General features: G+C 41.4%; 1 protein-coding gene across 2 annotated transcripts in view; it reads right to left on the minus strand.

Annotated features, from left to right (window-relative positions):
* LOC143935281 (bactericidal permeability-increasing protein-like) overlaps positions 1–23,794 on the minus strand; it is an 86,476-nt gene that overhangs the window by 21,681 nt on the left and 41,001 nt on the right. For both annotated transcript variants that reach the window (XM_077459028.1, XM_077459029.1), the window contains 5 exons: positions 15,897–15,988; positions 14,197–14,373; positions 11,274–11,327; positions 6,328–6,495; positions 334–404 (listed from right to left, as the gene is read on the minus strand). In XM_077459028.1, coding sequence (XP_077315154.1) covers positions 334–404; positions 6,328–6,495; positions 11,274–11,327; positions 14,197–14,373; positions 15,897–15,988 — 562 coding nt within the window. The remainder of the gene's footprint in view (positions 1–333; positions 405–6,327; positions 6,496–11,273; positions 11,328–14,196; positions 14,374–15,896; positions 15,989–23,794) is intronic.

The raw sequence follows: 23,794 nt of genomic DNA on the forward strand, positions 1-23,794 counted from the left end.
GCTAAAAACCATATACGTTTCGGGTGCCACTCCAAGCAGTCATTCCGTAATGCTCTGGTAACTCACATTAGATGCAAGCATTAAGAGAGCCTGTCCCAGCTCTATAAACACACATAGAGAAGGAAAGATGAAACGCCACACTCTGAAGAAACAGTCCAGAAAAGAAAAGATGTAAGCAGCTTTAGCCCAACTCTTTCCAGGACACACCTCCACACTTTTCACCCCGTCTGCTGGGATTTGTCATAGGGCCCACTATAAGTGCGGCATTCCATCCTTCCACAGCCATTTGGCTACTGGATTAAACTCAATTAATAAGGAATCATTTATTTTTACCTATCCAAGGCAAAAGAAACCACCAGTTTTAGGTCAATGACTTGCAGTGAGTTTGCAATGAGCGTTGCTTTCTGCAAGGAAAAAGAAGTGTCAGCAGGTTGTACAAGGCTTTGTGCCAGTTGCACCCATTTGTTAAAATAGACAACTGTTAACATAAACGTTCAAAAAACTGTCTAGTTTGGAGAAAACATTATTTTCTGATCATTTCACCCTTACTTTAAATACCCAAACAGGACTTTTTAAAAAGGATATTTTTACATTTCACTGAATAACAGGAGGTGCCTAAACAATGTCATGGCAATGTCACCAGGTGTTTTATGAAAGTATTTTCCTAAGTATTTTAGGAAAGCTGCAGATTACAAGTTAATAAAAAAGACAATTGACATTACACTAACATGCCAAATCTCCTTTGTTGTTTGTCAATTAAGTAATTGGGTTAAAAGATATATATATATTTTAATCACTTTTATTTAAATGGTGGTGTCCTGTTTAGTGCTAATTAGTTCAGTCCTATCTAGACCCTCTCTGTTTCTTCCATGTTCCCTCAGTTAGTGTTAGTACTTTGCAGAGACAGGTCTTAGGAAAGTCATTGTTTTCCTAGCCCTTGTACACATGGTCGGAGATTCTGACGGAATATGTCCCATCGGACCGTTTTGTCGGATATTCCGACTGTGTGTGGTCTGCATCGGACTGTTTCCGTTGGAATATCTGATGGAACCAGTTTTCCAACTTGCCGGTAAAATTTTCCGACAAAATGCTCAGATCGCACATACTCCGATCATGTGTAGCCTACTCCGACGGACAAAGTGTCACATAGTTACATAGTTACATAGTTAGTAAGGTTGAATAAAGACATCAGTCCATCCAGTTCAACCTGAGTGAGTGTCTACTATTGTCCCTATCCCTTTACATTGCACACTCACATTGGTCCCTACCCTCAAGTAGCCACAATCCAAGATCCCCAGTTGTATACTAGGGCCAATTTTAGACAGAAGCCAATTAACCTACCTGCATGTCTTTGGAGTGTGGGAGGAAACCGGAGTACCCGGAGGAAACCCACGCAGGCACAGGGAGAGCATGCAAACTCCAGTCAGGTAGTGTCATGGTTGGGATTTGAACCAGTGACCTTTTTTACTGCTAGGTGAGAGTGCTAACCACTACACCACTGTGCCGCACGCATGCTCAGATTAAATTCCTAGACCAAAACTATTGGCTACTAGCCTGAACGTAGTCCCGTCGTAACGAAATAACGTCATCATGTTATGTACAATCGGATTTTCCGACAATTTAGTCCGACCGTGTGTATGCAACATCACTTCCGGACCTCTTCCGGAATTAATCCGTCGGAATTACTCTGACGGATTTGGTTGTTGGAATCTCCGACCGTGTGTACAAGGGCTAAAAATTCAAAGGACTTGAAAAACATCCTTTTTACTGTAATTAGCTGGAAAATTTAGTTGGATTCAACTTCTGTATCTTATTGAAAAGATAAACTGTCTGTGGATGGTACCACATTAGTAGGTGACCATAATGTCTGCACAAAATGAGGAGGTATGTTGCTGCATAAAGCGGCACTTGAGTGCAGGGTGGCAGGGCCTACCTTTGAGTGGACATCACTACATCCCCCTGTCCTTACAGTGTAATGATGTATCATTTAGGACCACCCAGCACTGTAAATTAGGAATAGCACCCTGTATGTCATTTTATCAGCCTAAAAAATTCTGGAAAAGAGGGGGGAACCTCAGGGGGAGAGGAGGAGCACTCTGGTAGGGGGCTGAGTCTGAAATTGGGCAACTGTCTGTATCACTCAGCAAGTAGCTGTTATTTTTCAGTGCATCTTAGTACAGTAGAACCCGGAAATATGCTTGTAATCCAAAGCACTTGTATATCAAAGCAAATTTCCCCATAAGAAATAATGGAAACGTATTCATAGGTCTTTCAGTTTATAGTCCATATAAAAAGATCATAGTAATGTGATATGTTGTGTAACCATTCACAAATGGAAGCCTCCACAAGGGGATTAGCAAAATCCAGCAGGAGCTACAGAGTATAAAAGAGAAGAGAGGCGCCAACTCACATGGTTGATGATTAAAACAGGCACATCTAAGTATGCAGGCATCCCAGGTAAAGCTGTCCACATAGACCACCCCCACGCCACTGGCTCTCACTGCTGTCAATCTGCAATTGTGACCAGGAAGACTACCCTGTAGTAGCGCAATCTGAATGCGAAGCTTGAAGAGCTTGTGGAGCACAGTGTGGAAGGGATGACGTCGATGGCGGTGCAGAGGATGAGTTGGGAGGATGTGAGTTGCTAAATGTTGTACCTTCATTAAATTTAACCATGTTGCCACACTTAGAGGCGCCTCTCTTCTCTTTTATACTCAGCTGTGACTTGACGCTACTTGTATATCAAGACATTGCTTTTATATCAAGACAACATTTATGAAAAAATGTTGCTTGTCTTGCAAAAAAAAAAAAAAATGATCTCAAACCAAGATTTTATTGTAAATTATGTCAACTGAAAGGACTAATTGTAGTTTCCATCAAAGTAACATGTGACAGGGTGACAACCCAGAAACACAATCCATAATCCGGATATAGTGACAGGCTATTGCATGAACAAGGACCTCATAAAAAGATCACCAGGTATTATTTTATTAAAATTAGCTTATATAGAAATACTGAAAATTATTTTCAATTTTCATTACTATGCTAATGCTCATTAATTGCACCATCAATGCACACTGAGATGCACAATAATATTATTATTTTATTAAAAATGCGAGCAGGAACTAGTTCTAGTCTGACATGCTTTGCCACCCTCCAGCAGTCTCCCACCCAAACTTGATGTTTTCAGTGTTTTGCACTAGGCACATCATTTTCTTAAAGAATGACAAAGCCAATACTTACACACCTTTATATAGAAACATTAATTGATTTCACATGATCATTAATGCCGTCATTATTTAAACATATTATATATATTCATATAAACATATATTTCATTCTAATGTACAATGCAAATATATATACTGTATATAATTTGTGACCTCCAGGTGGCAATGTTGTACAATCAGCATCATCATGGAAAAATGTATACTGTATATGTACTTAGATATATGTGTTAGATATACTCAAAATGTTTGTTATACACACTGAACTGCTTACATACATTTATTTGTCTTTAATGTACACTAGAAGAAAAAAAAATTGAAGGGGCTATTTTAGATGCACCAGAATTAAATATAAGCCTGCTGTCCTTTAATGGCTTTGAATGTTGTGTTATAAATATGTATATGAGAAGCACTAGTTGGGAGGACATATTACCAATATCTAAGCTTAAAGTGATAATAAAGTCTCAGTTGTTTTTTTGTTTGTTTTTAAATTAACAAACATGTTAAACTTACCTGCAGTGATTTTGCTCAGAGCAGCCCTGGTCCTCCTCTTCTTGGGTCCCTCTTCAGTGCTCCTGGCTCTTCCCTCCTGTTGAGTGCCCCCACAGCAAGCGGCTTGCTATGGGGGCACCTGAGCTGAGCCAAGGCTCCCTGTGTTCATTCAGGCATGGAGCCGTGGCTCAGCTCCACCCCGCCCCCTTTCTTCTCCTTATTGGCTGATAAGCTTTGATTGACAGCAGTGGGAGTCAATGAGTAGAGGAGTCCCAGGCAGCTGAGACACTCCTGCAATATCGCTGGATCTAGATGGACCTCAAGTAAGTATTAGGGGGGCTGAGGGCTGCTGCACACAGAAGGTTTTTTATCTTTTTTTCAAATAACAATTTTTATTGGTCATATCAACAAGTAGATTAACATAAATCAAGCAGAGTTTGTTTATATGAGCCTTACCATAACATATTTTTGTTACTTGTCTATTTTTCAGTATATCAATGATATTTTTATTTCTTGTGACAGGCCAATCTGTCGGAAAGTCTCAGATTCAGCTGCTAAATAATCAGTCAACCAAACCACAGGGGAGACTGACTGCAATGGATTCAAAGAAAGCACAGATGCCCATAGTGCGCACAGGAGCAAGTGCTCATCTTACTAAAATATATCTAGGAAAATCTTTTTTGATAGAGTAGAGGAGGGTTAAAAGCACATTATTTGTTCATCACCACCTATTTCTTATTAGGGGGGCTTCCCTTCGATTACTGTCCTGTGGACCCAACAGGAAGTGAGAGTACATCGTTCTGATATCATTACAGTTACTTATTGTAGCGCCAACAATTTACGCAACTCATTACATATACTGTAAATATTTTAAATTCTCATCAGTCCCTGCCCTCAAGGAGCTTACAATCTAAGGTCCCTGGTTCACATCCATACATACACATACTAGCGCCAGTTTAGACAGAAATCAATTAACCTTGCCGGCATGTCTTTGAAGTGTGGGAGGAAACCGGAGTACCCAGAGGAAACCCACATAGGCACAAGTAGAACATGCAAACTCCAGGCAGGGAGTGTCATGGTTGGGATTCGAACCGACAACCCTTGTGTTGCTAGGCAGAGGTCTCACAGACAGTTGTCACTGGAAAAAATTACAAGATTTACCATCTATTTCTGTTCAGGTGAAAACTCAGAAGTTTGATGTTTACCCTCACTTTAAGTCCCAGTGATGTTGGTGATTAGGAGTATCTTGGGAGAACATGCAAACTCCAGGCAGGGAGTGTCATGGTTGGGATTCGAACCGACAACCCTAGTGTTGCTAGGCAGAGGTCTCACAGACAATTGTCATTGGAAAAAATTAGTGTCTATTTCTGTTCAGGTGACAACTCAGAAGTTTGATGTTTACCCTCACTTTCAGTCCCAGTGATGTTGATGATTAGGACCATTAGAGATAGTGAATCTCACTAATAGCGACACAGACAGCAATAAACACCTAAAAGACCTAACCCCTGACCAAATTAAAAAAAAAAAAAATAAATAAAACTTTTGCCTTTAGCAATACTTCAAAGAAGGGCTCAAAGACAATGGAAACTGGCTCAACAGACATGTATTAAATACGTATATACTCACATCAGTATATAAAAAAAAAAATGTTCAGAACTGCATTTATTAGGAAAAATGGTGCTATTAATACAACTTCAGTATTTAGGCTTGGAAACATTATAAAAATGTTTGTATTCGGGGGTCCCTAAAATGTTTTGGAATTAGCATGAGTGATCTTTTTCCCAGTTATTTATTGCTGGTCCAGCAATAGAGAGGACTGCAGCTAAGATCTGGAGCTGTATACCGCTCCCAAATGGTAAAATCAACTTTATTGTTTAGCACAGACACTCCACCCAAGATTCATGTTTCGCCCCCAAATAAGGACTAATCATTGCTCTATGATTAGCCCTCAGTCAGGGGAAAACATGTTAGTGGGAGGATCCTGGAAGGATTGTCTGTGCTTTTTCTGAATAATAAAGTTGACTTTATTCTTTGGAAGATGTGTGTGGCTCCAGATCTTTGGCGAGTTATATGTGGGAGGAATCGATACGGAGTAGTGAGCACAAGCGAGCTGGAGCAGAGGTTTGAAGAGGTCTTAGCCCTTGTACACACGGTCGGAGATTCCGACGGAATGTTTCCTATCGGACCGTCTTGTCGGATATTCCGACTGTGTGTGGTCTGCATCGGACTGTTTCAGTCGGAATATCCGACGGACCAACTTTTCCAACTTGCCGGTAAAATTTTCAGACAAAATGCTCCGATCGGACATACTCCGATCATGTGTAGCCTACTTCAACGGACAAAGTGCCACGCATGCTCAGATCAAATTCCTAGATCAAAGCTATTGGCTACTAGCCTGAACGTAGTCCTGTCGTAACGAAATAACGTCATCACGTTATGTACAATCAGATTTTCCTACAACTTAGCCCGACCGTGTGTATGCAACATCACTTCCGGACCTCTTCCGGAATTAATCCGTCGGAATTACTCCGATGGATTTGGTTGTCGGAATCTTTGACCGTGTGTACAAGGGCTTAGAAGTTTCATCTTTGTAACAGAGAGGACTTACCACACTGGCAGAATAGATTCGCTTTGGGATGAAATGAGGAAGGACAACTAAGCCTTCGATATGTCCTTCCATTTCCATGGCCAGCTGGGATGTCAGGTGTATGACTGGAGGCTTTGTGGCTCTTATGGTAATCGTCATAGCCTCTGAGACAGGGTAATAGTCTTTTATCTGTAAAAAAAAAAGTATAGATATGTTTCATTAAATTAAAAGTGTATCATTAGCCTCACCCACCAGATGTCACCTCCGTGGACATCTCGGAACCTATTTCACTTAGGGAACCCTTTGCTGAACTTCAAAACAGTTTTACGGGTAATTGCAAATCCGCCACTACACTCCAACTATAGCCCCTAACCTGTAATCCCCCCCCCCCAAGTTTACATTAGGTAAATAAAGTGATAGATTGGAAGTTACAGCAAGTTTTAGTGTAAGCGTTAGTGTTACAGATACTATTAATGTGAAGGTTACAGGGGAGGAGTTTAGGTAGTGGCGGCCATCCATATGGGCTACAGGGGCGCCACTCCCCCAATCCATGCGCCCGGCCCCTAATCTACAAGCAGGATGCCAGACGCATGGATTCCAATGGTTTTTGTTTTTTGTTTTTTTTAGAAGCACATGATTAGAGCCTAAGGCTCTAATTGGCTTAAAAAAGGGTGGGCTCAGGGTGCAGAGCACTGCACCCTAAGCCAATCCAGTTGTGTGACAATAGCGATTTAATATTCACAATTACCTTAAGTTGGCAGCTGGAATTACTATCTTAATCCCAGCTGCCACTGGGATTAAGGTCGAGTACCTCTCCCAGGTGCAGAACCTCTACACTGAAAATTAACAATGGGAAAGTGTTAATGATAGAGGGATGGTTATAGAGTTAAGGTGAGAATGGGCGTTAGTGTGAAGATAATAGCGAGAGTTTGTGAAAGGGTTTTAAAGTGGTTGTAAACCCTTACAACACACTTTGACCTACAGGTAAGCCTAGATTAAGGCTTACCTGTAGGTCCAAGAAATATCTCCTAAACCTACAGGGTTTAGTAGATATTTGTCGAAAGACAGGCACCGCTGTCTACGGCGCATGCGCCGTAGACAGCGGCGTGCAGGCGCACTGAGTGTGGCACCCGTCAACAGCAATATGCTGCGTGTGGCGGCTCCCGTGCGAATGCGCAGGAGTGACGTCATCTTGGCTTCGCCGAATGACAGCGGCGGAGCATCGAGACCCACTGAGAAGATGGATGCGCCGGACTACAGGGGACAGCGGTGTCTTCACTGGCTCCTGTGTCAGGTAAGTGACAAATAATGAGCTACTATGCGATGCATAGTAGTCCATTATGCTTTGCCTTTGCAGGGAATGAAAGAGGAAGTAAACCCATCAGGGTTTACTTCCTCTTTAAGGAAGGTTAATGTAAGGGTTACACAGAGGTTTACAGGAGGGGAGTGGGGATTGCATTAGGGCAAAAGGGAAGGAAAGTCTACAGAAAGGGTCAGTGTTAGGGTTACAGGGGAAAGTTAGTGTGACGGGCCTGATGGTAGAGTGTCTCTCTTAGAGCTGTATTGTATTGTATTTATACCAATCAAATGCACTGAAAATCTAGCTCCTCCTAATTACATCATTATACTGGCTGCTATGACATACAGTGCCTTGAAAAAGTATTCACACCCCATGAAATTGTCCACATTTTGTCATGTTACAACCAAAAATATAAATGTATTTTATTGGGATTTTATGTTATAGACAGACACAAAGTGACACATAATTGTGGAAGGAAAATGATTAATGGTTTTCACATTCTTTTTTTCCAATAAATATAAGTGTGGCATGCATTTGTATTCACCCCCCATTACTCTGATACCCCTAACTAAAATGTAGTGGAATTTGCCTTCACAATTCACCTAATTTGTAAATAGAGCCCGCCCGTGTGTCATTTAATCTCAGAATAAATACAGTTGTTCTGTGAAGCCCTCAGGGGTTTATTAGAGAAGCTTAGTGAACAAACAGCATCATGAAAGCCCCGGAACACACCAGAAAGTTGAGGGATAAAGTTGTGGAGAAGTTTACGGGGGGCTAGGTTCTAAAAAAATATCCCAAGCTTTGAACATCTCACAGAGCACTGTCCAATCCGAAAATGGAAAGAGTATGGCACAACTGCAATCCTACCAAAACATGGCCATCCACCTAAACTGACAGGCCGGGCAAGGAGAGCATTAATAAGAGAAGCCGCTAAGAGGCCCATGGTAACTCTGGAGGAGCTGCAGAGATCCACAGCTCAGTTGGGAGAATCTGTCCACAGGACAACTATTAGTCATGCTCTCCACAAATCTGGCCTTTATGGAAGAGTGGCAAGAAGAAAGCTTTGTTGAAAGAAAACCATAAGAAGTACCATTTGTAGTTTGCAAGAAGCCATGTGGGGGACACAGCAAACATGTGGAAGAAGGTGCTCTGGTCAGATGATACTAATATTTGACTTTTTGGCCTAAAAAAAAACGATTTGCGTGGCGGAAAAAACTAACACTGCACATCACCCTGACCACACCATCCTCACTGTGAAATATGGTGGTGGCAGCATCATGTGGTGGGGATGCTTTTCTTCAGCAGGGACAGGGAAGCTGGTCAGAGTTGATGGGAAGATGGATGGAGCCAAATACAGGGCAAACTTAGAAGAAAACCTGTTAGAGTCTGCAAAAGACTTGAGACTGGGGCAGAGGTTCACCTTCCGCCAGGACAACAGCCTTAAACATACAGCCAGAACTACAAGGGAATGGTTTAGATCAAAGCCTATGCATATCCATGTGTTAGAATGGCCCAGTCAAAGTTCAAACCTAAATCCAATTGAGAATCTGTGGCAAGACTTGAAAATTGCTGTTCACAGACGCTCTCCATCCAATCTGACAGAGAGGTATTTTGCAAAGAAGAATGGACAAAAATTTCACTCTCTAGATGTGCAAAGCTGGTAGAGACATCCACAAAAACACTTGCATATTTGTAAAAAAAATTTGAAAACCATTTATCATTTTCCTTCCACTTCACATTTATGTGCCACTTTGTGTTGGTGTATCACATAAAATCCCAATAAAATACATTTAAGTTTTTGTTTGTGTACAAAAAATGTTGCACTAAAGAACATGTACAATGTGAAAGTGTACTAATAGTGACTGAATAGCTCACTCATTTATATTTAAAAAATAATACTAAGCATCTAGAATGATATCTAATACCAAGTGAACTGTAAGCAATATCTAATACCAAGTGAACGGTATACAAATAAATAAATATAAACAGAGGATAGAAAGTCCTTTGCTAAAAGATCATAATTGTGCTCGCCCTTGGTGCAAACATGGAGAAGTGGAAATATTAATTCAGTCCATAGAATGTTTGATCAGGAACACCCTGGTGCTGACACCACCACACACAGAAGAAGGATGTGACGCTGTCCATATATGTGGTTTGTATCACAGCGCGCTCCGGGAAACCGGAAGTGGAAACTACGCTGTGACGCTGTCCATATGTGTGGTTTGTATCACAGCGTGCTGGTATTTTTGGAACACACCAAGCGGAAGTGACGACGAGCTAACGCCTGCGTCGCTTCCGGGTTATCATACCATTGGTGATTCAATCCCTTCCGTTTTTATCTTGTGAGATAAGTTAAGAAATCATTTATAGGAGGAACAGTGCTATATGATTTCCACAGAATGTGTGTTATTGATTTATCAATAGCCTTCTCTTTCTTTTTTTTTTTTATATATTTTTCATGTTCTGGTCCACAACTAGATCTTTGCCAACTTGAGTTTGTTTACTTCCTGTAGTTGAGAAGGAGGCTTGAAACACACGCGGGGCGGCCATTTTGGGACCGAAACCGGAAGTGGCCTGCAGTGACACTGGGAGGGGGATTTCAATCATTGTGACTATAAAAGTAAGTGGTGCAGCAGTAGAGTGACACCCCAGACGATGTCCAAGGAGACGAAACGCGTCGGAAGGACTTTACTGCTGCCTTTTTTTTTGAGAAGCGCTTAACTCACTGCTTAAATGTAAGTGTGATTTATTTATTTTAATAAATTCGTTTATTGTACGGAATTACGCTATTTGGCCCAATTCTCTTATTCCGCATGGTTCCTTGAGTGGGAGTGTGACCTTTTCCGGGAGCACTGGCTCCGTTTCCAATTCAGTTGGAACAAGCGTAGAACAACCATCACCACTGAGAGTTCATCTTCCATGACCTGAGGATTTCCTATCTGTATAACAGAAAAGTGTATTTGACCCCTGGAGCGTACGCTCGCCGGGGTCATTTGGAGTCGGTAAGCTCACATCCTTCTTTTGTGTGTGGTGGTGTCAGCACCAGAGTGTTCCTGTTCAAACATTCTATGGACTGAATGAATATTTACACTTCTCCATGTTTGCACCAAGGGCGAGCACAATTATGATCTTTTAGCAAAGGACTTTCTATCCTCTGTTTATATTTATTTATTTGTATACCGTTCACTTGGTATTAGATATTGCTTACAGTTCACTTGGTATTAGATATCATTCTAGATGCTTAGTATTATTTTTTAAATATAAATGAGTGAGCTATTCAGTCACTATTAGTACACTTTCACATTGTACATGTTCTTTAGCGCAACACTTTTTGTACACATATTATTTGAACTGAAATTATCCAATTTAGTGTGTTAGCTGCTTCTAATTTTTTGTTTGGATAGCGCAGTGTTTTTGTTTGTTTTAAAATAATTTTAAGTTTTTGTTTGTAACATGACAAAATGTGGAAAATTTCAAGGGTTGTGAATACTTTTTCAAGGAACTGTATACATATACACACATATTCTGCCTCTATTCCGCCTCTCAGATCCTGGTGATGAAGCGCTTTACTTTATATTAATATCAATAGCCAGTAAGATGTTGATTACTAAATGAACAACAGTTATGGATGTTTAGTGTAGAGACATAGAAGACAAAACTCACCTACCTTAGGTATAATGGACCCATAGTCACCAGTTCTAAGCCAGTAAGAATCTGGAAACTATAAAATAAAAAAGACAATAAAAAATCAGACCTGATAAGAGAGGGTGGCATGGAAATGAAGCAATCCCTGGCATAGCCTTTGACGTGACTCAGATCAGACCTGACTTGTTCAGGTTCAGACATTGAGCATAATGAAGGCCCCTTGAACCCCTTTTAGGGAAAGGGAATCTTGACTGGTGGAAGCATGGCGTCACTGTTGGTGTTAAGTGGCTTCATTATGATTGACTACAAAGACCTGAGACGACTGGGTGCACCCTGGGATCTAGAAAAAGGCTATGCTGGGGCTTATCCCACTGATTTGAGGAGAGCCAGAGAGCAGAAGAGCTGCCCAGCCACCTGCCCATTGTGATGTTTTGTCACTTTATTGTTGGTTTTGACCTTTCCAGCAATTGATGTTGCTTTATGGGCTATGCCCTCATGTTAAATTCTGGGGTCAGTCTAATGCCTGTCTGGTACTGATGGTAAGGACAGAACTCCTGGGTTTTGCATTGATTGTTTGTGGCATTAGAAAAGTATATCAATCTTTCTCTGATGTAATAACAATGTTCTATTTCCCTGAATCTACTGAGAAAACTTTTTATTAGTACTATGCTTAAAGGGGTTGTACAGTCAGAAGTTTTTTTTTTATCTTAATGCATTCTATGCATTAAGATAAACAGCCTTCTGTGTGCAGCAGCCCCCTCAGCCCCCCTAATACTTATCTGAGCCCCCTCTCTGTCCAGCGATGTCCACAAGTGTCTCAGCCATCCGGGACTCTCCCTCATGATTGGCTGAGACACAGCAGTGGCACCATTGGCTCCCGTTGCTTCAATCCAACCACATCTAGATACTTGTATATAAAAAACAGCAACAGTGCACTTTCTTAGATGGGTGCCAGATCCGAAACCAGAAGTGATGCCGTGACCACAACACCTGGCTCTGCCACAATGCGTATCATGCCAATGCATGTGTACACTAGTGAGACCACGTCATGAATCAGCCCTCTTAAATAGCCTGTGCAATCCTCATTCTGTCACAAGAGCCAAATTAAAATGATGGGGTCCCATTTTGTTTGTAGTTGTCCGGCTGCGACCATTTGTTTCATTTGGAAAGTTCAATAAAGCTTTGGCCTTGCACTATTTTTCATCTTCACCCGCCTTCATCTTTTTGGAGGGGCAAAGTATTGATTTATTAGCTGGTAATAAAACAAGCCTAAGCTTCTGAGCTGCCATGATGAGAATATAGCATCATCAGCCAAGATGCAGATTTAATGTTACAATCAAACTCTAGGCAATTAATGTCAATTTTTTAAATACTGATACAATTGATGGAGGTGGGAGGAAAAAATAAATCTTGCAATACAAAGAGAGACATCTTTAGAAAGTGAGGATAGACTTGTTTTCAATAGTAATAAATGTAGGGATGGACGAACCAAGCTAGATGAATGGTGGTGACTTAAAGCTCTACCTGTAAAATATTCCTAGTGGGGGTTACCACCAATCTGGTGCTGTGTGAAATAGAAAAGAGCAGCATAAAATGTTTTATAGTATTGTTTTTGTGTAGTTTTTATCCGTATAATAAAGTGGACTTGATGCGAAACCTTAACTTCCACTACTATGACATAACAGATGCTTTATGCTGTCTGAACATCAGCTCTGCATATTCATAGGTACCATGAATCCTGATATGCAACCCATTTACTGCACCACACTATTGGCCAGGCTATCTTAGTGCCTGTTGGGTGATGGCCCAGGCTCTATATAGGAGACTGGTTTGACTTCAGGGGACTCTGCATTGGAGTAAAATAATTTTGTGTTATAAAAAAGTGTGAATAAATAAAACGTAACTTATCTTTACAGTCCTGAGTTACAGAGCCAATTTTCTAAAAGTAGAACTAATGTTTTTATTTGTGCAGACACTTTATAAATGGCATGATAGGAATTGTGTTGGCATGCACACTTGCAATAATGGGTTCCTTATTTTATGGCTTGTTCATAAATAATGTGGAGGTATATTAGCAGGACTTAAAGAGGAAGTAAACTCCCCCACTCTGATGCTTCTTTTCATTTAGTCCATTATAATAAGTAATTATCAGACTATAGCCACTGTAATCCAGTCAAAATCACATATTACTTACTGTTTAAAGAAACTTTAAAAAAAACTTGTTTCCAGGGGTTAGGCAGCGCCATCTTAAGTATTGTTTTCTGAGTCCACAGTGGAGTGTATTTCCGCCCTTACATTGAGCACTTCCTGTACTGTTAACCAAGCCTCCTTCTCAATCCAACGTTTCTATGACAACCCTGCTTCCCTATTCATAGCTTACTTGTTTATTTCATAGTATTTACTTGTGCCGATGTCTGTTTGCCTTTGTCAGACTTATCAGCTTCAGCTGATAAGACTGCAGTAATGGGCAAGTTTAGACTGTATGTGAGGTCACATGGTGTGTAGGAGGAAGCTCTGAGTGATTAGCAGAGTTCAGTGGTGTGTCGTAGGAAGTCCTGATAACAGATAGATAAGCACATAGAGAGTGTGCCGTAAATCAGGGGAGATCTGGGCATGCTCAGTGACTTCATTCTACAGAACCACAAGGATTACAACAATACTAAGCAAGTAAGGAGATATCTACAGGCAGTGTTCATTAGGGTTTTGTATGCTGACAAAGTTGTGGGGGAGGGTTTACAACCACTTTAAGAGTCTGTTTGATCCTTGGTTTCAGGTCATAGGCTTTCCACTCTACCCAATTAGTATGTTATTATGCAGAAGGGCAGAGACCGTTACGGCACACAACAATTTATGACGAGAAGGAAGAGCATGGAAGACAGGTGCCGCTCTGAAACTAGCTTAGAGCTATTTAAATACTGATTATGATAATGTTCTCCTGTACTTACCTGCTGTTGGTCGAGTGTCAGTTTGAGAGTATCAGACAAGAAATAAGACTTTCCTAAATTATTAAAAAAATATTCAGACAGTCCAACCAAAACCATAGCCAAACTTGTATCAGGTAATGTGATAGGTGCTGTGTTGGGAACTTGTTCTACCAAAGCCCAAGAGTGTTGGATGGTTCCCTGTATACAAGAAAATAGTTTTTAGGTAAATAACAAACATTGCTACATTAACCATCTAATTATATCATTAGCAAAAGTACCCTAAAATGGTAATGCTCATTTCACGTAAAGTATTATGAAAGGTCAAGTTTCTCCTGTAAAATAATGGAAAACGTGTATTCTATCTCTATGCTTGATAATGTTGAGCACCAAATCCCCATCCGAAAAAAAAAGAAAAAAAATCCCTTTAAAGAAAGACTGTTGTGCAATGCTTGTTTCTGCTTTCTACTAAGATTGAACCTTTAGATTCAGGGATGGCCCGTCCATTAAGAGCACATGGTCACCACCCCCCCATCCATTGCCGCCTCCCCCTATCCATGTGTCCGGCCCCTTTCAGGACCGCGGATGGATGGATTCCAATGCGGAGTGGGTGTTTTTTGAAGCACTAATTAGAGCCAGAGGCTCTAATACAGGGGCCTCAAACTGGCGGCCCTCCAGCTGTTGCGGAACTACAAGTCCCATCATACTTCTGCCTGTGTGAGTCAAGCTTCTAACTGTCAGCCTTGCAATGCCTCATGGGACTTGTAGTTCCGCAACTGCTGGAGGACCACCAGTTTGAGACCCCTGTTCTGATAGGCTTCAAAATAGGGTGGGCTCAGGGTGCAGAGAATACACCCAGATGTGTAACAAACAGTGAATGAATACTCGCTATTGTAACACTGATCCTGCTCCCAGCCAATCAGGAAGTGGTTTTTGACACCCGTCACCCGATTGGCCAAAAGGACAGGCGATCCTTTTGGATGCCTAGGAGGCAGGGAGGAGCCGCACGCTGCAAGCTGCCAATGGAGGAGGGAACACGGAGCCGCTGCTTGCCACTTGCTACCTACCTAGATGCGGTAAATCCAGGACCCCACAAAAAAAACACCAGCCACCACTGTTTAGATTGCAGTAGAGTTTTAGCCATTTACTTTTTAGGCATTTACAGTTAGGTTGAGGTTAAGGACCCAGGGCAGCACAGTGGTGTAGTGGTTAGCACTCTCACCTAGCAGTAAGAAGGGTCGCTGGTTCAAATCCCAACCATGACACTACCTGCCTGGAGTTTGCATGTTCTTCCTGTGCCTGCGTGGGTTTCCTCCGGGTACTCCGGTTTCCTCCCACACTCCAAAGACATGCAGGTAGGTTAATTGGCTTCTGTCCAAAATTGACCCTAGTATAAGAATGGGGACCTTGGATTGTGGGCTTCTTGAGGGTAGGGACCGATGTGAGTGTACAGGGATAGGGACAATTGTAGACACTCACTCAGGTTGAACTTGGTGGACTGGTGTCTTTATTCAACCTTGCTAACTATGAAACTATGAAACTATGAAAGGATTAGAATTAGGTGTTGGGTTGAGGTTAGGCAACTCAGGACTGTTCTTCGCTTTTAATAATTTAGTTTTTTAATATCATAAATGTGCACTGAAATAACACAATACTTGTACTAAACATAATTAATAAAGAAAATAAATATTTAAAAAGAGATTTGCTTTAAACAGAAGAGTTACCTTCAAATTTAAATCAATACAGGTTTTCTGCACATGTGGAGGGGCTAGAAGAGAGTAGTCAATTATACTATTTTCTTCAAGATTTGCGGTGACTGAAAGACAAGGGAGAGCACATTCAGGAAAATATGTGTAACTATAAAGTTCTTAGGGGCATATTAATAAAGCAGTGAATCTGACATTCACCAGACATTCATTTCAGGTGAATCTTCTAGATTCATGTGTTTTAAATGACAGTGTTTGGTGAATGTTCCATTTACTGCCTTATTAATAAGCCTCTTAAGCTTATTGAAAAAAATAAGCAGCATAGAGGCATAATGTAAATCAAATGCACATATCTAAGTTTATAAATTAATTAATCCCTGCACTAAAAAAGAACAGTTCTTCCGCTCTCTGGGGACCCTGATTTAAGGGGGAGGCTCTCTGAGGACCACCTCTCCCCTGTGCTCTCTGCCTCCCCCTGTGCTTTTCACCTCTCCCCAAGTGCTCTCCACCTCCCCCGTGCCCTCCCTCTCCCCCCTGTACTCTCCATCTCCCCCTGTGCTCTCTACTTCTACCCTGTGCTCTCCACCTCCCACCTCTCCCCTGTGCTCTCCACCTTCACGTGCTCTTCACCTTTCCCTTGTGCTCTCCACCTCCAATCGTGATCTCCAACTACCGTTGTGCCCTTCACCCCTCCCCTGTGTTCTCCTGCTCTCCCCCACGCTCTCCACCTCTCCCGTGTGCTCTCCACCTCCCCCGTGCTCTCCACCTCTCCTCCATGCTCTCCACCTCTCCCCTGTGCTCCCCACCTCCCCTGTGCTCTCCACCTCCCCCGTGCTCTCCACCTCTCCCCTTCCCCCTGTGTTTTCCACCTGCCCCTGTGCTCTCCGCCTCCCACCCATGCTCGCTGCCTCCCCCCATGCTCTCCACCTCTCCTGTGCTCTCCACCTCTCCCCTGTGCTCTCCACCTCCCCCTGAGCTCTCCACCTCCCCCCGTGCTCTCCACCTCCCCCCATGCTCTCCACCTCCCCCTGTGCTCTCCACCTCCCCCCGTGCTCTCCACCTCCCCCTGTGCTCTCCACCTCCCCCCGTGCTCTCCACCTCCCCCCGTGCTCTCCACCTCTCCTCTGTGCTCTCCACCTCTCCCCTGTGCTCTCCACCTCCCCGTGCGCTCCCCCTGTGTTTTCCACCCACCCCCTGTGCTCTCCACCTCCCACCCATGCTCTCTGCCTCCCCTTTGTGCTCCTCCTGTCCCCTGTGCTCTCCATCCCCCGTGCTCTCCACCTCTCCCCCGTGCTCTCCACCTCCCCCTGTGCTCTCCACCTCCCCCCGTGCTCTCCACCTCCCCCCTTGCTCTCCACCTCTCCCATGTGCTCTCTGCCTCCCCCATACTCTCCACCTCCCTGTGGTCTTCCCCTCCACCCTGTTCTCTCCACCTCCCCCCATGCTCTCTACCTCCTCCCATGCTCTCCACCTGCCCCCTGTGCTCTCCACCACCCCTCTTCACCTTTCCCTTGTGCTCTCTGCCTCCCCCCATGCTCTCCACCTCCCCCTGTGCTCTCCACATCTCCCATATCCCCCACCTCTCCCCTGTGCTTTTTGCCTCTCCCCAGTGTTCTCCAGCCCCCCAGTGCTCTCTGCCTTCCCCTCAGTACTCTTCAGCCCTCCAGTGCTCTCTGCCTTAGCTTGCCAACCCCTGGTGCTCTCCAGCCCCGCTGTGCTCTCAAGCTCCCCCTGTGCTCTCCACCTCCCCCCTGGCTCTCCGCCACCTCCTGTGTTCTCCGCCTACCCCAGTGCTCTCAGCCTTCCCCATGTTCTCCACCTCCTCCAGTGCTCTCAACCTCCCCCTGTGCTCTCTGCCTTCCCCCTTTACCCTCTACCTCTCCCCAGTTCCTTTTATTTAAACAGTATCAAATAAAAAAAACATTATACAGTCCTTTTACTGCAGTATTTTATTTTGCTTACATTTTTAAGGAAACCAGTAATGAGCAATTTTAACTGCAAGTGCTGACTTGATTTTTGAAAATACCATCTCTATGGCTACTGAGTGGCCCCAATGTCTTTCTGAGAAAAGAAAAAGTATGCAATTTCTGACTTTAATCTACTTTTTCTGAGCTGCATAATGCATACGTGTTCTGAACCTTGATACCTGAAATTAATGAAGCCAAGGGCAGCCAGGCAACAAGGATTTTCAAAAGAAGGTCAGAGGTGGCAACCTTTCTCTCATAAGAGGTTTTCACTAAAGCGCAACTGAACTCCCAGTCCAGAGTAGAAAAATCTATCTCCTGTATAAAAAGGACCTTTAGCCTATGTGGGGAAGCAGTGGCCTTTCCGCTGAGGCCTGGCACACCCCATGCTGAGCAGACATGTGCAATTAGTTTTGTTCCAAATTAGTTTTTTGTCAGCATTCGGCATATTCGTTAAATTGGAAACATCCAAATTAACAAAAGACAGTTTAATACATTTTTTCGAAAATAAATTTTCTAAAAGAGCGAAAATTTGAAAGGAACGAAAATCCAAAATTCGAAAATTCGAAAGAACGAAGATCTGAAAATCTGAAAATTCGAAAGAACAAAAATTTTAATATTCGATGGAATGAAAATCCAAAAATAAGAACGAAAATCCAAAAATCAGAAAATCTGACAGAATGAAAATCCGAAAATAAGAATGGAAATCTGAAATTCGAAAATCCAAAAGAACAAAAAATATTATTTATATTAATATTATTAATAAATAATAAACAGTATGGAATTTCCTTCCAAATTTGGCTGTTAGTGAACGTAATTAATTTATCCAAAGTTACGAATTATCCAAAATAACGAATGCCGGATAATTCATAACTTCAGTTAAGTTTGTATTCGTTATGTTCACTAACAGTCAAATTTTAAAGGAAATTCCAATACCTATAATTTAATAGTTTAGGACTATTATTAGAGTTTTTATTATTAGTATTATTTATTAATAATAAATATTTCTAATAATAAAAAGAACTATAATAATGGTTAATAAATGTAATATTATAATATAATGTTTTTTGTTCTTTCACATTTTCAAATTTTTGGATCTTCGTTCTTATTTTCAGATTTTCGTTCCTTCGAATTTTCTGAATTTGGAAATTTTGGATTTTCATTCTTTTGAATTATTACAAATTATCTAAATAACGAATACCGCATCTAAACAAATAGAATGTAACTAATTAGAATTTATCCGATGTTACAAATTTATTTGAAATATTGAATATTGATCATAACGAATGAAACGAAAAATGACAAAAAAATTAAAAATACATTTCGGCAGTGCACATGTTTAACTGGTTCCCGACCGGCGTACGCTGATGTACATTGACAGAATGGCATGGCTGGGCAAATGGGAGTACCTGTACATCCCTTTGAATTTGCCACCATGCCATTGCGTGCGCACCGGCTGGGATCTCTGTGAGTCGGGTCGCGGGTCCCATGGCCTTGATATCCACGGTGTTACTCGCGATCGCCTCATGTGCTGTATACAGCATTCCAAAACTGCCCCAAAGATACTACTTGTGGGATTTTTTCTAATGTCCAACAAGCGCACTGCCCCAGTGTGAAAGCACTCAGGCTTCCACATTCAGGTGGCATGGGAGGCAGTTTTCAGGTGCTTTACAGGCGCTATTTCTAGCGGTAAAACGCCTGAAAACTGCCCCAGTGTGAAAGGAGTCTAACTGTTGCCAATTTTCACCACTAGATGGTGCTGTGCCTTTCAAAATGAAATTATGCCGCTACAAACAGCTACAGCCTAGATCTGCATGATTAATCGTTAATGAATCGCTATCGTGATTTTTTCCCCATTGAGATCTTGACAAAGTATTTCCCGATTCTTTCTATGCAGAGAATTCTCTCTGCTCTGCTAAAGCCGATAGCCATCAAAAGAAAGGAAAAAAAAAGGGCAGTCTGTCAAGAATCACAACATTCTTTAGCAGTGGAACTTACTGTAAGTATAAACATTGTAATTTGTCCTTTAGACCAGTGGTCATCAACCCTGTCCTCGGGACCCACCAACAGGCCAGGTTTGCAAGATAACTGAAATACATCACAGGTGATATTACTTGCTGCTCAGTGATTGCAGTATTCTAGTCTGCATCTCCCCAAGGAATACACTTTGGTGTGTAAATGGTGTAAATGAGGGAAGGTTAACCACTTAAACATTAAACCTTTTTCTGATATGTAGCAAGGACATAATTGTGTATTAAGGTACTTATGTTTATACCAATGCTAAATCTGTGGACATAGTGATGGCTCAGTGCTTGGAGCCATCTACTGACACAATGTGGTAGTGCACAGATATGGTGATCTTAAAACACCAAAAGACTTTGATAGGAAGTGATGTTTCTTTTGGATAAGAGGTTTGACCCTTGTTACCCAGGAGTCTGTGTGACCTACCCATGGACACTCTGATACGCAGTGCATGCTGGGTAGGGGATAAAAGGGGCTGCAGCGGCCATATTTGGCTCTTGGAACCACGTTGCCTGCCTGTGCGGAACTGTGTGGAAGGTTCTCGGATGCATTGGCAGATAGTCACCGCGGAGTGCAAACCGGACTGTTTGCGGGGTGACTTGACGGAGCCGGAGAGCTGGTGATCAGTATGATGAGGAACGGAGATGCTTGTTGGAGTAGCGGAGAACCGGATCCAGTCAGAGGAGTGACACGGAGCATCTGGCCCAGTCTAAGCGGAAGCAAGCTGCAGTTATCGGATCCAAGCCATCACCTAGAACTCTGATCCAGTTGGTGAGCGGGTTACGGCCCACCGTTTAATCTATTGCATGCAGTTAGCCCTTTTACACACGGTTGGACATTCCGACAGGAAATGTCCGATCGGACCGTGTTGTCGGATAATAACCGTGTGTGGGCTCCATCGGACTGTTTCCGTCGGAATATCCGACTGACAAAGTTTTAGAGCTGGGCTATAAAATTTTCCGACAACATGATCCGATCGGACTTTGTCCGATTGTTTGTAGAGAATTCCGATCGGACAAAGTGCCACGCATGCTCAGATGAAATTCCTAGACCAAAGCTATTGGCTACTAGCCTGAACGTAGTCCTGTCGTAATGAAATAACGTCATTACGCTCTGAACGATCTGATTTTCCGACAACTTTGTCCGACCGTGTGTATGCAACACCAGTTTCAGTCAAAATCAGTCAAACAAAATCCGTCGGACAAAATCCGATGGATGTTGTTGTCGGAATGTCCGACCGTGTGTACAAGGGCTTAGACTTATTCACAGGCGTCGCTGGAACTTGTTGTTCCACGGAAGCATAATTGAGCAACTGACATTTATTAGGCTTGAGGCCCAGTTCACTTTAGCGCCCAAATGTGATTACAAGTTTTTGGAGTTATACCTGGAGTATTCTGAGTTAACTTTCTCTACTTACCCCTTTGGATTACAATTATCTGAGGAACCACTTAAGCTAGCGAAGAAAGAAGATAAAGGAGGAAATACTTTAAGTGAGGCCTCACATAGACTTTAAATAACGGGAGCTCCCAGGTCTAGATAATAACATACTTGCATATTGCTTATTGTATCTGACTGTTGATTCATATTGTACTGACGTTCTACGTTGGAACGACAGTACAATCCCTGTAACCACTTATTTACTATACTTTCAGTAAAGGTATGTCTGTTTAAGAGTACAAGTGTGTGGCCTACTGTCTTTCCCCACCAGGTGGAGCCAGAGGATCCTGAGGGATCAATACAGGTACATTATACTGTTTATATTGTACTGTATTATTATTGCACCACAGCTGTGCCAAGGGGACAGAGTTACACAGAAGGGGGGTTTCTCAGAAGAGTGCAGGCCCAACTCAAATTAGCAGCTCCTTCGGGGGTTAGTGCTACAGATATGTGTTGGTTTCAAATTAAAATATTTTTTTTTTGCTAGAAAACCCTTACTACCCTACTTAAAACCCCCAAACATTTTATATCCATATATATATATATATATATATATATATATATATATATATATATATATATATATATATATATATATATATTTATTTATTTATTTTAGTAGAGACTCTAGAGAATAAAATGGTGGTTGTTGCAATATTTTATGTCACACTGTATTTGCGCAGCAGTCGTTGAAATTTAATTTTTTGGGAAAAATTACACTTTAAAGGATTAAAAATAAAACTAACCAGTAAAGTTAGCCCAATTTTGTTTTGTATAATGTGAAAGATTTTATGTCGCGAGAATCGTGATCTTTTTATTCTAAGCATAAAAATCGTGATTCTCATTTTGCCCAGAATCGTGCAGCTCTACTATAGCCTATGAGATGTATTTCTACCCTTTTGACATCAGGGAACTGTTTTTGCATTCTTGTATGGGGAGATAAGCAGTTCCAGCACAGAAGCAGTGGATTAATTTCATTTTCTGTATAATAAAACTGTAGATAGTTTTGTTTCTTAGCATTTGCCAGGTTTCCGTCTTCCCTTCCAAAGCTCAGTTGGTAAACAAACAAAACTGGCAGTCATTGTGGCTTGGCATCGTATTGCCTAATACATTTTTCATTGAACACAGGTGATAACTGAAATAATCCCATAGAACAAGATGTTGTGTAACTTCAATGTACAAATGTAAATATCTGTACTTTAATCCCTGTTCTATCTTCTTTAGATCTACTTTACCTCAAGGGTCTAATTAACATGAAAAATGCAGTACTTTTTATTAATTAATTAATTATTTTTAGATGTTATATTGCAGATTGTAATTTTTAGAGATGGCTCTCATCCCTAGAGAAATAATACATATTGTACCAACTCCCAACTTTCGGAGAGGAGAAAGAAGAGTGCCTTTCTGTAAAGTATCTGTGATGTTGCAGTTACTTAACATTTAATACGCAAGTTTTTTTTTGTTTTTTTTTCCACCGCTACTTTTTCTTTATACTGATTTTTCAAAGTAACAAATTCAAAATTGGTTAGCTCATCCTCAGCCTCTATAAAGTGAAAAGAAATGTACTTCTGAGCTAATAATAAAATTAAAATAAGTGTTGTATATTTTAGATGTAAGAGGTTGCTGCTTAACACCAACTGTTAACTGCCCTCCTGTACCTTTTGTATTGTACTGTAATTGTGTTGTCCCCCCTATACATTGTAAAGCACTGCGTAAACTGTTGGCGCTATATAAATCGTGTATAATAATAATAATAATAATAACTGTTATTAGCAGACCAAAATAAAAAAATAAATAAATGTGAAGCACTACCTCCTTATAGAAATGATAAACCTACTATGCAATATAATGAAAAAAATATCTATCTATCTATCTATCTCTCTATCTATATATATATATATCTCTATATATGTATGTATAGTGCCCCTTGTGGTTGTGTTGAATATGGCACCTAATAATATTACATACAACACAAATATGTGTGTAATCAATGACCTCTAATGGAGAAAAAAATATATAACACATAATATGTGTGAAAGAAAAGCCAATATATCCAGTGATATCTTCTGTAAACAAATTGCTATCTCCCAATTAGGCCAAGTAGCATCTTCCCCTTTGGGGTCTCAATCCAGTGTCTCTTAAGCAAAGGGGAAGGTGCTACTTGGCCTAATTGGGGGCCGCTGTGGGAGGTGAGCGCATAGTGTGACTGGTGGAGGGTCCACTTGGTGTCATGTCACTCATTTTCTAGTATTCACAGCTGGATTGTATGTAGATAGCAATTTGTTTATAGAAGATATCCCTTGGATATATGGACTTTTCTTTGACACATATTATGTGTTATATTTCTTTTGTCCATTAGAGGTCACTGATTACACACGTTATATTTGTGTTGTTAGTAATATTATTAGGTGCCATATTCAACACTCCCACTAGGGACAATATATATATACATACATACATATATATATATATATATATATGTATATACATATG

This window comes from Lithobates pipiens, unplaced genomic scaffold (assembly GCF_037356315.1).
Source record: "Lithobates pipiens isolate NorthernLeopardFrog02 unplaced genomic scaffold, aLitPip1_a1.2 Scaffold_28, whole genome shotgun sequence".
NCBI lineage: Eukaryota > Metazoa > Chordata > Amphibia > Anura > Ranidae > Lithobates > Lithobates pipiens.